At 38.6% G+C, this 13,680-nt stretch overlaps 1 protein-coding gene across 5 annotated transcripts; it reads left to right on the top strand.

Annotated features, from left to right (window-relative positions):
• The first annotated feature begins 3,567 nt into the window (after positions 1 to 3,567).
• Positions 3,568 to 12,204, top strand: LOC144990010 (uncharacterized). 5 transcript variants are annotated; one of them, XM_078942368.1, is made up of 8 exons: positions 3,568 to 3,711; positions 5,009 to 5,114; positions 5,341 to 5,424; positions 5,714 to 5,815; positions 7,337 to 7,455; positions 7,596 to 7,663; positions 10,441 to 10,510; positions 11,185 to 12,204. In XM_078942368.1, the coding sequence occupies exons 1-7, from the start codon at positions 3,701 to 3,703 to the stop codon at positions 10,470 to 10,472; spliced, it is 522 nt and encodes a 173-aa protein (XP_078798494.1). In that variant the 5' UTR covers positions 3,568 to 3,700; the 3' UTR covers positions 10,473 to 10,510; positions 11,185 to 12,204. The 5 variants fall into 5 exon arrangements, 4 of the variants coding, with proteins under 4 accessions (XP_078798494.1, XP_078798493.1, XP_078798495.1 ...); XR_013653932.1 differs by lacking the exon at positions 7,337 to 7,455 and having other exon boundaries at positions 11,185 to 11,787; XM_078942367.1 differs by having other exon boundaries at positions 10,441 to 12,204.
• Positions 12,205 to 13,680: the final 1,476 nt, after the last annotated feature.

A 13,680-nucleotide genomic window follows, 5' to 3' on the forward strand; every position in this document is an offset into this window, starting at 1 on the left:
GACTTCAGGAAGGACAGTCATGCTCCTCCTCCTCCTCTTTACATCGGTGGGGCTGAGGTGGAAGTGGTTTTTAGCCTCAGGTATTTGGGTGTGCACATCTCCAACGACCTCACCTGGAGCACCAACCCATCCTGCCTGGTGAAGAAGGCACATCAGCGCCTCTATTTCCTTATTAGGCTCAAGCGTGCTGTGATTAGAATCTCAGTCCTGACCACCAATATGTGCATAGTGGAGAGTGTCCTGACCTCCTCCATCACTGTGTGGCACGGCAACTGTTCTGTGGCAGAGAGAAAAGCTCTGCAACGGCTGGCTAAAACTGTGCAGAGGGCTGTGGTTTCACCTGCAGTACACCACTGAGATCTACAAAACTGGATGCAGGAAACGAGCCTCCTGCATCCTGAAAGACCCCAGTCAGCCCTTGCACCCTCTGTTCTCCCTGCTCTTCTCAGGCAGGTAGTGACAGAGCATCAAGAGCAGGACCACAAGACTGAGGAACAGTTTCTTCCCAAAAGCAGTAAGACTGGTGGAGATTCGGCGATATTTGTATCGATTTTAAATGCTGTCAGGCTGATAATTATTTAATTATTTATGAGCGCCCTGCAGCGTTTAACTCTTGTTTTCCATGTAACCCTTGTGCTATCCTAGGCACTTTAACATTGGGAGTTGGGTCATCTAGACCCACTACATAGTGCTCTGAACCGTTTTTTCTTCAATGATTTGTGATCTTCACTGGTGTCCATGGATTACATGAAATCTTTCCACCTTTATCAACCTTTGTCATGGTAGGGAGAAGAGGTCAATGTAAGGGTGGGGTCATCTTAGAATAGCATAAGGGTTAAGCCTCCGACCGCTAGTTGGCACCGAGCCTCTTTGGGCAGCTGTGATGGTGTGGCTCTACACCCCACCCCAATGAAAAGATCTCAGTGAGAAGCAACTTGTTTTTATGAGACATGAACCACGTTGACCACAGTCAACGTCACCCCCCGAAGAGGATGACATCAAATTAATGGGCCGAAAATCGTGTATTTCACACACAAAAAGATTAGTCTGAAACTGAAGTCGAAATGTTCGTCTTCCCGAGGCAACCAAATCATTAAAGGGTTGCTATGGAGATAAAATCAACAGAAAAGCCGCCATTTTGAAAAACGTGGAATTTTTGAATCATGTGATGACATATAGCTCTCACCAATGGAGCAATGTCTTTTTCTGAGTCAGTTGATGATACTGATCCTTAAGCTAGCACTTTTAGCCACATTAGCATAACTAGCATAGTTAGCATTATTAGCATTTTGAGCAATGTGTTTTTCAGAGAGAGTTGATGATGCTGATCTCAATGCTAGCACTTTTAGCCACATTAGCATAACTGGCATTGTTAGCCTAATTAACATTTTGAGCAATGTGTTTTTCAGACAGAGGTGATGGTGCTGATCGCTATGCTTGCACTTTTTGCCACATTAGCGTAGCTAGCTTAGTTAGCATAATTAGCATTTTGAGCAATGTGTTTTTCTTAGAGAATTGATGATGGTGATCGCAATGCTAGCACTTTTAGCCATATTGGCATAGCTAGTATAGTTAGCATAATTAGCATATGCAGCTTTGACTAGCCTTGATCAAAGGTGGGTGATGAGGGCGGTGAGGCTGGGGAGGGCGGTAAGAGCGGCGGTTGTGCTTAGAGTTGGGCGTGGAAGGCAGATTGCGTCTGCTATACCATGCTATACAACGCTGGTTGCGGCTTTAATTTTTACTTAGGATGGGCACCAAACCCATCCTACCATTGCAACAACACATCATCAGTTGGGTGGTTTGGGGACCACAGGATTTCCTCTCTGCTCTGTGCACATGATATTGTCCTGTTGGCTTCATCGAGCCAGGACCTACAGCATGCATTGGGGTGGTTTGTGGCCGAGTGTGAAGCGGCTGGGATGAGGGTCAGCACCGCCAAACCAAATCCATAGATCTCGACCGGAGAAAGGTAGTTTGCCATCTCTCGGTGGGTGGAGTGTCGCTGCCCCAGGTGGAGGAGTTTAAATATCTTGGGGTCTTGTTTAAGAGTGAGGGAAGATCGGAGTGTAAGATTGATTGGCAGATCGGAGCAGCGTCCGTAGTTATGTGGTCGCTGTATCAGTCTGAAGAGAGCTAAGCCAAAGAGCAAAGCTCTTAATTTACTGGTCGATCTTCATTCCAATACTCACTTATGGTCATGAGCTCTGGGTCATGACCCAAAGAACCAGGGCCCGAATACAAGTGGCTGAAATGAGCTTCCTCTGTGGGTTCACACTGTGGGGTGAGAAGCTTGGTCACCTGCGGAGAGCAGGTGACCAAGAGTATAACCACTTCTCCTCCACATTGAAGGAAGCCAGTTGAGGTAGCTCATGCGTGTAGTCCGAATGCTTCCTGGACGCCTCCCTGGGGAGGTGTTCTGGAACTGAATCACTGGGCAGAGGCCCCGGGGAAGACCCAGGACACGTTGGAGAGACTACATCTCAATGCCGCGGGGTCCCCCCAGAGAAGCTGGAGGAAGTGAGCTCTTTGTCTGGTTATCTTTGCTTAGACTCCTGCCCTCGTGACCCGATCCCGGAAAAGAGGAGGAGGATGGATGGATGGATGGATTGATGGATGGATGGATGGATACATACCGAACCGAAACTCTGTGCCATGTTGCTGCCAGTATCAAATAAAAACACAAATTGGGGATAAGAACGGGTGGAGCAGAGCCTCTGACCAGCAAATGCATGGAGCATCATCCAAAATGCTGTTGGCAAAGCCTGTCAAAGTGCAGACTGTCACGTAAATAAAGCATCTTAGGCACATTAAAGCACTCTCCTTCATCCTGTCATGATGCCTCATCATCACACTTTTTTTGTTTTCTGGAAAGAATTTATGTTTTTATTTTCCTTTATTTTTGAAGCACCGTTCAGGCTCCTGAACCGTTTAAAAGTAAGAAACTAAATTAAGCAATGTTGAAAATAAACAGCATTTATTTCCTCAATCAGCCTTTTAGGGCCTTATTGGTTTAGCAACATCCATTCCATTTTTATTCTTACCATTTTTATTCTTTCTTATAGAAGAATATTTTGTTTTGGAAATCAAACAATGTTGACTGTGCCCTTTAAATATTTTAAGTTACCAAAATAAAAGCACTATGAATTTGCTTGGGTAAAAGCAACTTATATATTATATACAGTTGCAGGGCTTAACGTTGTGCTAATCAAATAAATTGAATTTTACACTTTTATTCTAATGAAAGATGTATTACTCTTGTTTATCTGCTTATTTAATATAATAATATCCTATTTTCTATTTGCGATTACGTAGGATTTGCTGTGTAAATTAGGGTTCTTAATTACTCTTTCATTTTACCCCCCACCTTAGTAGCTGGCATAACACATAAATTCTTCCCTGTGAGATTATTAAAGTTTGATTTCTGCATTTATTTATAAACAAAACAAACTTTTTAATGATTACACAAGTGAATATAGGTGCTGTAGTAAAGCTGAGGCACCCATATAGTAAATAGTTGCCAGTTCCTGACTTTTCGGGTTCCCACCGTGACTATCCCCCTCCCCCACCAAGACTGAGAGAAGGGTGAGCAGAGCAAAGCCACACCCGCTCAGCTCCACAGGTGCATCGTCTCCCTCTCAGCTCAGGCAGCAGTGCAGACAGCTAACCCACTGGAGTCTCAGAACGGCAAGGATTTTTCATGGAATCTAGGTAAGTCTCATCAAAACTTTTTAAAAACAGACACTAAATGACTTTGAGACATATTTAGTCTGTCTAGGCAGGCTTTTCTCCGGTGGAAATGCTCGAGAGCCGAGCACATGGCGATGCTAGCTAGCTCGGTCCTTTGAAGCTAACGCAGCATGTGCTTGTGGGGAAGCTAGCTTTCCAAATGATTTTGGTCAGGCTGTTACAGATCCTAAATACATTTTAAATGTAATTTATTGACGTGTGGCCTTAAATGTATTAATTTGTCTTAAATTCTGTGAGTTAACCCCCCCCCCCCTTCGCGCTGCGCCAATCTTGCTGCTTGCCGTTTGTGCAAAAGTGTTGATAATTTTGATGCTCCAGCAAAAGCATCGTAGTCACGTCTGCATGTCTGGGATCATTACATCGTTTAGATATTCTTCGTACCGGGATCAAAGCTCCCGCTGCAGGAGCTCCGTCTGAGTCATGTGACCCAGTCTCACTGTCCCGCATTAACCCGAGAGGGTAAAACTAGAATAGTTAGAGGATCTCATTTTTTTCCTCTTGATGAAAATAAGAAAAATATCAAAGTTTAGGAGGCCCGACCGAAATTTAATGCTTCATCAGTTTGACATGTTCTTACATTTAATGCTTGTATGTATGCTTGCTTAGATAAACATGATGTTCATGGTCTTTGTAAATATGATTTATATATTTTAAAATGATCTTTAAAAGGTCTTAAAGTCTTAAATTTAACTTTTTAAAATCTGTAACCATCTTGGTAGTGTTTATTTTTTTTTTCATTTGAAAATGCTTACCAATTTGATTTACTTTGGTTAATTTGTTTGTTTGTTTTAAAACCAGGATCACTTGAGTATTTTGTGGTCTTGTTCTTTAGAGCTAAACAAAAAATGTATGACACCATGGTGCCCTGTTGTACGGTAATCAAGTGACTTTAAAAAGTATTTCTGGTTCCAACATTTAGTAATATTTTGATCATGTCTTTTGTTTAAAACTCGAGTCCCGCTTACATGTTTTTATACTTTTGCTTCCTGGTTGGTTTATGGTGCAGTAGTAAATAATTGAGCACATTTAGTACTGAGCATTTATCTAAATACTTTAAATCAAAAACTCAGGAAGGTCCAAAGCTAATGTTCATTTTGTGAACCTCATCTGCACAGACCCACTGCTGCGTCATCATTAAGATAATTGTGTAAAGTAAACTTTGTTTATATAATAGTTTATCAGTAAGGACATTTTTTTAGCTGAGTCTGTCTTTCATCTGAGTGTTTAATTAAACAACCTTTCTGTGTTTGATTCTTAGAAGAACCTTCAGATTTAAAAAGCGTGTGAAGATGCTTAGGGAGCAAAAGAAAAGGTGCCAGAAGAGGTACACAGAGGGCCTGAAGACCAAACATCCACCTGTGCAGGTAAAGTTTTTTTGCCACTGTTTTCAGTATACTATTTATTGGGATCAAAATACTTATTTATAGTAGATTTCTTCTATGTAACAAGATTCTTAAAAAAATTCACATTGCAAAATAATTTATCATCTCCTTTTTAATAATGTAATATCTATTAGATGTGAAAGCATTGGTTAGCACATTTCTGCTAAACTGATGTAAACGAGTAATGTCATTTGTGTCCCCTTTATAGCCCTCTGTATCCACTGAAAGCTGCAGCTCCTTGGTTGGATCTTCAGACATCCCAGAAAGAGAAGATGCTGTTGGCAATAGCTGGGTAAGTGTCAAAAAGAACGGTGTTTTTTACCCTATGTTAACTGTTATGAAATTCCTGCTTGCCAGAAATAAATAGCCTGCTAAATTCCTTGGGTGGGGGGAAAAATAAAAATGTGGTTAAAAGTAAAACTGCAAAGATTTAACTTGTAGAGTTTTAATTCATAAATCAGTTAAATATCTTAAAATGTAGATATTTAATTTAGTGAAAAATTAAATCCAACATGTGATTAAACTTGTGCAGTTTTAATTTGTACCTTTTTAATTTTAAAAAGTAAAAATAATCTCTTAAGGAATTGGAACCAGACACCAACACCACTGCCTGTGTCCAACGAGAACAGTCAGATACAGATGAGCCAGAGGTTCCTCCCCTAACAAGAACAGACAGTGTATTTGTAAGTATTTATCATGGAATCCAGCCAATATCAAATACTTTTGTCAATGTTTTTATCAATAGGGCTCAGAATCTTTATCATCAAACTTTGCCTTAGACCAGGGGTGGGCAAACTTTCTGACTTGAGGGCCACATTGGGTTCTAAAGTTTGATAGAAGAGCCGGACCAGGAGCAGATGCCAGGAGTGAGAATGAAATAATATGGAATCTGGATGAAAGCACTTTTCAAGCAAAATTATATTTTACAACATTTTAGAGTTTTTAGGTTAAAACTTTTGTTTTCATTTTAGAGCCAATTACACTAACAGCTTGATGTATGTTGTGAAAACTCAGAGAAATGCTCCATTCATGTGGTGTTTGAATGATCATGAGAATGAAAAAAAAAAACACATATTCAAACACCACATGGATGATAAAGCGGAGCCCCCAAACCTTTTCTTATGAGGGCCACAATAAGTCTTTTTTCTTTAAAACTTTAAGCTTCTTTATTTTATTGTGAAGCCCTATAATAAAGTTTTATTAATTCATGATCCTTTTAATACAACAAATAACAATATTTATGAAATAAAAAATAACTAAATTACTCTCTGTGATTTTCAAAGACAAAAAGTCAGGAAACAATATGCTGATACATTAAAAAGAAAAAAACAATGAATAGTGGATCCTCTCCCGTCTTCGTCCCGCTGAGACTTTGAAGCTGCAGCTCCTCACACGTCTCATAGTTTGCTCTAATACTGAGCAGCTGTGTCCTGCATGTCGTTTTCTTATCCAGTAATAATGAAAAAAGCAAATTTATCTGTCTTCTGCTGCAGCTAATCGTATATCTGCGTTACCTTTTCACCAGTACAGAGTTCTTCGTTTTTTGCAGGAGTTATGTTCTGAAAATAACCGTGATCTGTGAAATCCACGGAGTTTGGTTACTTACAGACGTTTTTTTATGGTAGTTAAACTTCTCACTGCCTTAATACACTTTTCTCACACAGACATGAACATTTTCACCTTTTCTCTTGTTTAAATTCTCAAACCTTCATAGAAATTAGGTCCAGGATCTTAGAATGAAAACAAAAATTTCTGTAGATCTAAAGCGCTCTGCCTTTCTGTACAGGAGACATGGAGATTGACTGACAGGGTCTTCAGCCAATCAGGACACAGAACAGGGTGTTTAAAAAAAGCAGCATAATCGATCTAAAAGAATGAGCTAAACTGGGAAAGATGAACTGTGACGTAGAAAGGGAAGACTGTCTTCTGCTCTATTTGACAGATTTTTAGAGGGTTTCAGGTTGGAGCTCAGACTGCAGTAGGGGGGAAGAAAATGTCACTTCTAAAATGGGCAGATAAAAAAAAAAACATGGGTCTCTGATATTGTTCAATGGGCCGTACCAAACATGGAGGCGGGCCGGATCCAGCCAGCGGGCCGCAGTTTGCCCACCCCTGCTTTAGACTGAACTCTTAACTTTTATAAAATATTATTTACAAAGTAGTGTATTACAATTTAAAATGAAAAACTTGTTTCTTTTCTCCAGCTCACTAAAGACTACTTTACCAAGCATGCCATGGTTCAAGATCTGTCAGACGTCCCCTCAAGCTGCATAGAAACTAAAAAAGCAGTAGCCTGCAGAGACTTTCGGCTAGCAGACAGATTGTGAGGATAATTATTTACTGACGGAGTTTTTTTAAATGTGTTTTTAGCTTTCGTTTATTTTTCTGATGGCCTGCAATCTACCCTGCTCATTACGTTAATGAGCACTCCATTTTAACACTTGTTCTATTCTGTTTTTACAGGGACTTCGGGACTTCAACATCTTCAACAAAACATCAAATGGAGTCGAGGAGTGAAGACAGTGAATCTGGTATTACACCCCCCCCCTTCTAAATTTAATCTTTTTATACAAGCGTTCCCAGTTGAGTTTTAATCGTGAAATCGACTATTTTAGCCAAAATCACTAAACCTATTTTGCTTTAAAGACAAAAACAAAACCTAACAGAGTAGTGTGATGTCGCACACAGGGAGTTCCATCTTGCCCTGATGGCTAAAATCTTGCTCAAAACTGTCTGGCAGGATTGATCCAATATTGCTTGTCATTATTTTTGCCCCACTAATATTAGCGTGAGGCTATAAGCTCGTGCTCGCACAAACGGCTATCTGTGACAGGGAGGGGAAGTAAGCCCAGTATTGTATTTCTAATGAACCACTGCCTATGGTCTTAAAAAATGTCTTAAAAAAGCAACACAGCTTTTGGATCTTGGCTAAAAACTGCACAATCATAATTAGGAGATCACTTTTAACGATTTTGACAAAAGAAAAAAAATGCATGTCTATGAAGACTCTCATTTATCCAGGTTGATTCCATTTCCACATCATAGTACAGGGTCGGGCAATTATTTTAAGTCGCATTGGGCCACATTGGGTTATAAAATTGGATAGAAGGGCCGGACCAGGAGCAGATGCGTGGAGTGAAAATGATTTAACATGGAATGTAGATGAAAACATTTGGATTGAAAATTATATTCTAAAACAGAATATTCTAGAGTTTTTAGTTTAAAACTTTTGTTCCCATTTTAGATCTCTATTTTATTGTGAAGCCCTTTGGTACCTTCAAGGAGTTGTAAAGTGTTGTATGAATAAAGTTTCATTCATTCATGATCCTTTTAAGAAAATAAATAACACTATTTATGAAATAAAACAATGACCAAACAACACTCTCTATGATTTTCAAAGACAAATTCAGGAAAAATATACTGACATTTAAAAACAAAAACAATAAATGATGGATCCTCTCTCGTCATAATTCCTCAGAGACTTTGAGCTCATCTTGCGTCTCACAGTTTGGGCAGCTACGCTTTCTGTTTTCATCCAGTAATACAGAAAAAGCGAATTTATCTGTCTTCTGCTGCAACTACACATATATCTGTGTTATTTTTTTCACCACTACAGAGTTCCCTCCTTTATTGCAGGAGTTTCGTTGTAAAAATAATCGGTGAAATCCACGGAGAATGATTACAGACGTTTTAAATTTATGGTAGTAAAACTCCTCACTGCCTAAATACACTTTTCGCAGACAGACATGAACATTTTCACCATTTTCTCTTGTTTAAATTCTTAAACTTTCATAGAAATTAGGTCCAGGATCTTAAAATGAAAACAAAGATCTGATCACGATCAAAGATTTCTATAGATCTGAGAGCTGCGCGTTTCTGTACAGGAGTTGAGGCACGGACTGGGGAGATTGATTGACAAGGTCTCCAGCCAATCAGGACACAGAACAGAGCGCACTGTTTAAAAAAGGCAGCATGATCGCTCAGATATAATGAGCTAAACCGGGAAAGATGAAATGCGACGTGGAAAGAGAAGACTGTCTTCTGTTCTATTTGACAGTGATTTTAAAGGTTTTCAGGTAGAACACAGACTGCAGAAGGTGGAATAAAATGTCAGATCTTGATCGTGTGGCCAGATTAAAAAAAAAGTGTGTTCGGCGGGCCGGACCAAAGATGGAGGCGGGCTGTATCCAGCCCGCGGGCCGTAGTTTGCCCACCCCTGTCATAGTAGTAGGTTTAGGGGCTGTCATCTGGACTTGGTTTTTAAAGTTAGAAAACGTTTCACCTCTTATCCAAAAGGCTTTGTCAATTCTGACAGAAAGCTAAACCTACTACTATGAAAGAAAATAAATGTACAGTCAGGACCATAAATATTTGGACAGAGACACATTTTTTTCCAATTTAGTTTCTGTACATTACCACAGTGAATTTTCAATAAAACAACTCGGATGCCATTGAAGTGCAGACTTTCAGCTTTTATTCCATGGGTTGAACAAAAAGATTGCAGAAAAATGTGAAAAACTAAAGTTTTTTTTTTTAAACACCACCCCATCATTTCATGGGCTCGTTAGTCATTGGACAAATGAAATAACTGAAAACAAAATGGTCATTACTAATATTTGGTGGAAAAGCCTTTGTTGTCAATGACAGCCTGAAGTCTTGAACTCATGGACATCAGCAGATGCTGGGTTTTCTCCTTCTGAATGCTCTGCCAGGCCTTTACTGCAGCGGCTTTCAGTTGCTGTTTGTTTGTGGGCCTTTCTGTCTGAAGTTTAGTCTTCAACAAGTGAAATGCTGCTCAATGGGGTTAAGATCAGGTGACTGACTTGAACATTCAAGAATATTCCACTTCTTTGCTTTAATAAACTCCTGAGTTGCTTTGGCTGTATGTTTTAGGTCATTGTGCATCTGTATTATGAAACGCCGCCCAATCAGTTTGGCTGCATTCACCTGGAAGAGATTGTGTTTAAAAAATGCTTTCGTTTTTCACATTTTCATGCAATCTTTTTGTTCAATCTATGGAATAAAAGCTGAAAGTCTGCACTTCCATGGCATCTGAGTTGTTTTATTTTAAATTCACTGTGGTAATTGACAGAAACTAAATTAGAAAGAATGTGTCTCTGTCCAAATATTTGTGGTCCTGACTGTAGTTGAAGCTGGACTTGAAGAGCTGCTTCACAGTGCTTCCATGGCTGTTGTGTATGTGCCATTAGGGCATGGGTCTTTAATATTGACATTTTCTCAATTCAGGGAAGACAAAAAGTGTATGATTGTCATTTTAAAATAACCATATTGTTCATACAATGAACAGGACTCAAGACTGAAGAACGGACACGGCAGTGAAAAAGTCTAAAAGTCTAAGAAGCGACCCTTACAAACAGGTATGCTTCCTACATGTTACACTTTTAAAAGTTTCTTAAAAATGGCACAAACTATGTTTTCTAACAACCATTTTTAAGGGAGGGGGGTATTATTTATTATTACATTTCTTGCTTATAGCATATGTAGTTCAAAGATAAAATGTTACTAATAATTGTGCACAAGAGGTACATGTCATCAAAACTGTCTAAATCAGACTTTGAAACATCTCACTGCCAACATTGAAAGACTTGAGTTTCATGAAATTGTCTTATGTCAGCTTTCAATGAAAATGTGAGGTTGTGTGGTTCTTGTTGGGTTTTTAATTAAAATGTTTTCAAAAATGGAGCCCATGGTTTCTACACAGCAGAGAGACTAAGGCATCGATACTGCTGAGACGGGTAACTTTGCACAATACAGAATCATTTCTAACTACACCAGCAACGTGGCTCTGATACTTTATTTCCTTCTTTCAACACAAGATAAGAAAATCTATTTCTGTGGGCTTTCTTTTCTAATGAACATCTGACATTTAGTTAACACTGTTACAAGTAGTCAGACGTTTTGCTGAGCTTTTGATATATATCGTAGCATCTCCTTAGTTTTTGTAAATAAGAAATGCTCATTACCTTGAATCTGGTCTAATCACGTTTTGTAAGTTGGTGACTTATAACATTTTTTCCTTTCTTTTTCTAAGGAGCTTAAAAAAAAGGACCTGGTCTTCAGCAGAGTGCCGAGCATTGGAAAAAATTTTAGGAATCTGCATTGAAGGTGGGAGGGTACCAGGAAAACATATCTTTCCTGCATAGAAGCTTCGCCGAGGGAGCTGGAAGGACGAACATGGCAGGCAGTCAAGTTTTTTGTTAGGAACAAAATCACAGCACTGAGGCGGTATAGTTCAAAAAGACGTTAGTTTTTGTTAGTTAGAAAGATGTGATTCAACTTTATTTTGTTTTCTTTAATTTAAACCAGTGCTTGTAAATCTAAGTTCCAAATTTAAGCTTCAGACACATGCACTTATTTATCTTAGTGACCTTTTTTTCCGGAAGCACTTAATTTTCATTTGAAGCACGTGTATCGGTCAAAGGTGACCTTTTAATTTCTGAAGCACTTAATTTGTATTTAAAACATATGTATAGGTCAAAGGTGACCTTTAATTTCTGAAGCATTTTATTTGTATTTGAAACAATTGTATAGGTCAAAGGTGACTTTTTTTTCCTGAAGCACTTGATTTCATTTTGTAATTTTTTGACAGGTCAAATGTCACTTTGTTTTTATAAAGCACTTAATTTGAGTTCAACAGGTCTTTGTTTTCTGGTTAAATCTGTGTTTACGTTGTGGAACTCCAGGCCTTTAGGGCTGATGTCGTTTTAGTTTTCCAGATCTTTTTGCTCTACCCCCTTCCGATCCGCTGCCCCGGTGATTCCAGTCAGTTAAAAGTAGGAAAGGGAAAACGAGGGGGAGCCCTAATTTTTGTTTTCCACCAACTCCTGCTTTTGATTGACTGAGCTCACCTGGCCCAGTAGATCAACAGGAAGTAGAAGAAGAAAATCTGGAAAACAAGCAGGATGTCAACACTCCAAACCTGGAGTTCAACAGCCCTGCAGTAAGTGTGTGATAGAACGTTTAACGGGTCAAAGGGAACCTTGTTCTGTCCAACAGCAGTATATTTAGTTTTATAGATTGGTAACTATAAATAAATTGCCCATGTCTCTTATTTGCTGTTCGCAGTTTCCTTCATAACAAACATATTTTGACAGTGAATGATGCCTTGCATGTTTGGTAAATGACTTTATTAGTCAGGAAGTGTGAAATGAGTACTACAATCCCAATTGCCTTAGTTACAGAGCTGTTAACCAAAGTTAGAGTAACTACTGTTGTATGGGTGGTCCCCATGGGAAACCAAAATTCAGGTTTATTTTTCATGTTAGTGTTTTCAGTATTTGAAATGACAACACTCCTTGAAAAAAAATTACATTATTTTAGCAGTTAAAACCATCTCAGAAAACCTTGTAGAAAAGGTGGATCCCACCAGGAGGGTCCTAGTCATGGGACCTCACGGGGTAAGAAATACGGGTATGTGTGTGTGTGTGTGTGTGTGTGTGTGTGTGTGTGTGTGTGTGTGTGTGTGTGTGTGTGTGTGTGTGTGTGTGTGTGTGTGTGTGTGTGTGTGTGTGTGTGTGTGTGTGTGTGTGTGTGTGTGTGTGTGTGTGTGTATGTATATATGTATATATGTATATATGTATATATGTATATATGTATATATGTATATATAAAAAATTTATTTATTAAAAAAAACAATTAAATAAGCTGTAGATTTCCTTGGAATGGAAAAATTACTTCTCTAATCACTGTCTGTCAGTTCAGGGATAAAGCCGGTTTCTCTGAAAACAGGCAGGGTAACAGGAACGACAGTTGCTGGACCACACCCAGTAAAGCCATTATAGCATTTATAATCCCTGTCTCTATTAAAAAAATAAGTATAGACAAGTTTAAATATGAAATTTAGCAAGTAAGATAAAAAATGTTTTATTTTTGTTATGACTTAGTTTCTTTAGTGCCAAGCTCATAGTGGTTACAAGATGAACAAATGTTTTATTTTTCTGACATTTTGAGTTGTAAAGCAATAAATATCTGGTTAAAATAGATTTTTGATAGATATTAGAATACCCAGCCTTATGCCCCAAGATTATCTGCAGATTATCTAATCCATCTGGATCCAGACTGAAATTCCCTAATCTAGGCAGGCAGCAAAGAAGGCTTTGTTTTCCGGACAGGTAAGTAGATCACAAAGGTAAAAACCCCAGAAAGTGGGACTAGAAAACTGCCAAAATTTAGAAGTTCGTCAGGAAGAAACCAGAGCTTTGATTATTACAGCTCAGTCAGGAAAAAGTCTCACGACTGGAGAGAATTAGACAAGTCTCAGCGTGCCAGTTGACTGCAACGAAAAGTTGCATCACTCAAGAAAAAAAAAAAAGTCCTTCCCTTTTCCTGATAAATAGCTCAGATTAAACTATCTGGCAATTTAAAGACAAAAATAAAGACTGTTTAACTTAAAAAACAAGAAAACTAAATTAATCTTTACTAAAATAGGTAAATTTAAAAAAAAATCATCAAAACATTTAAAAACCTAAATTCCCATTTTTTCATTAACCTTTAATCTCCAATTATTTTGTTTTTAAACCATATGCTG

Source organism: Oryzias latipes, chromosome 24, assembly GCF_053564925.1.
Source record: "Oryzias latipes strain Hd-rR chromosome 24, Olatipes_Hd-rR_3.1".
Taxonomy (NCBI): Eukaryota; Metazoa; Chordata; class Actinopteri; order Beloniformes; family Adrianichthyidae; genus Oryzias; species Oryzias latipes.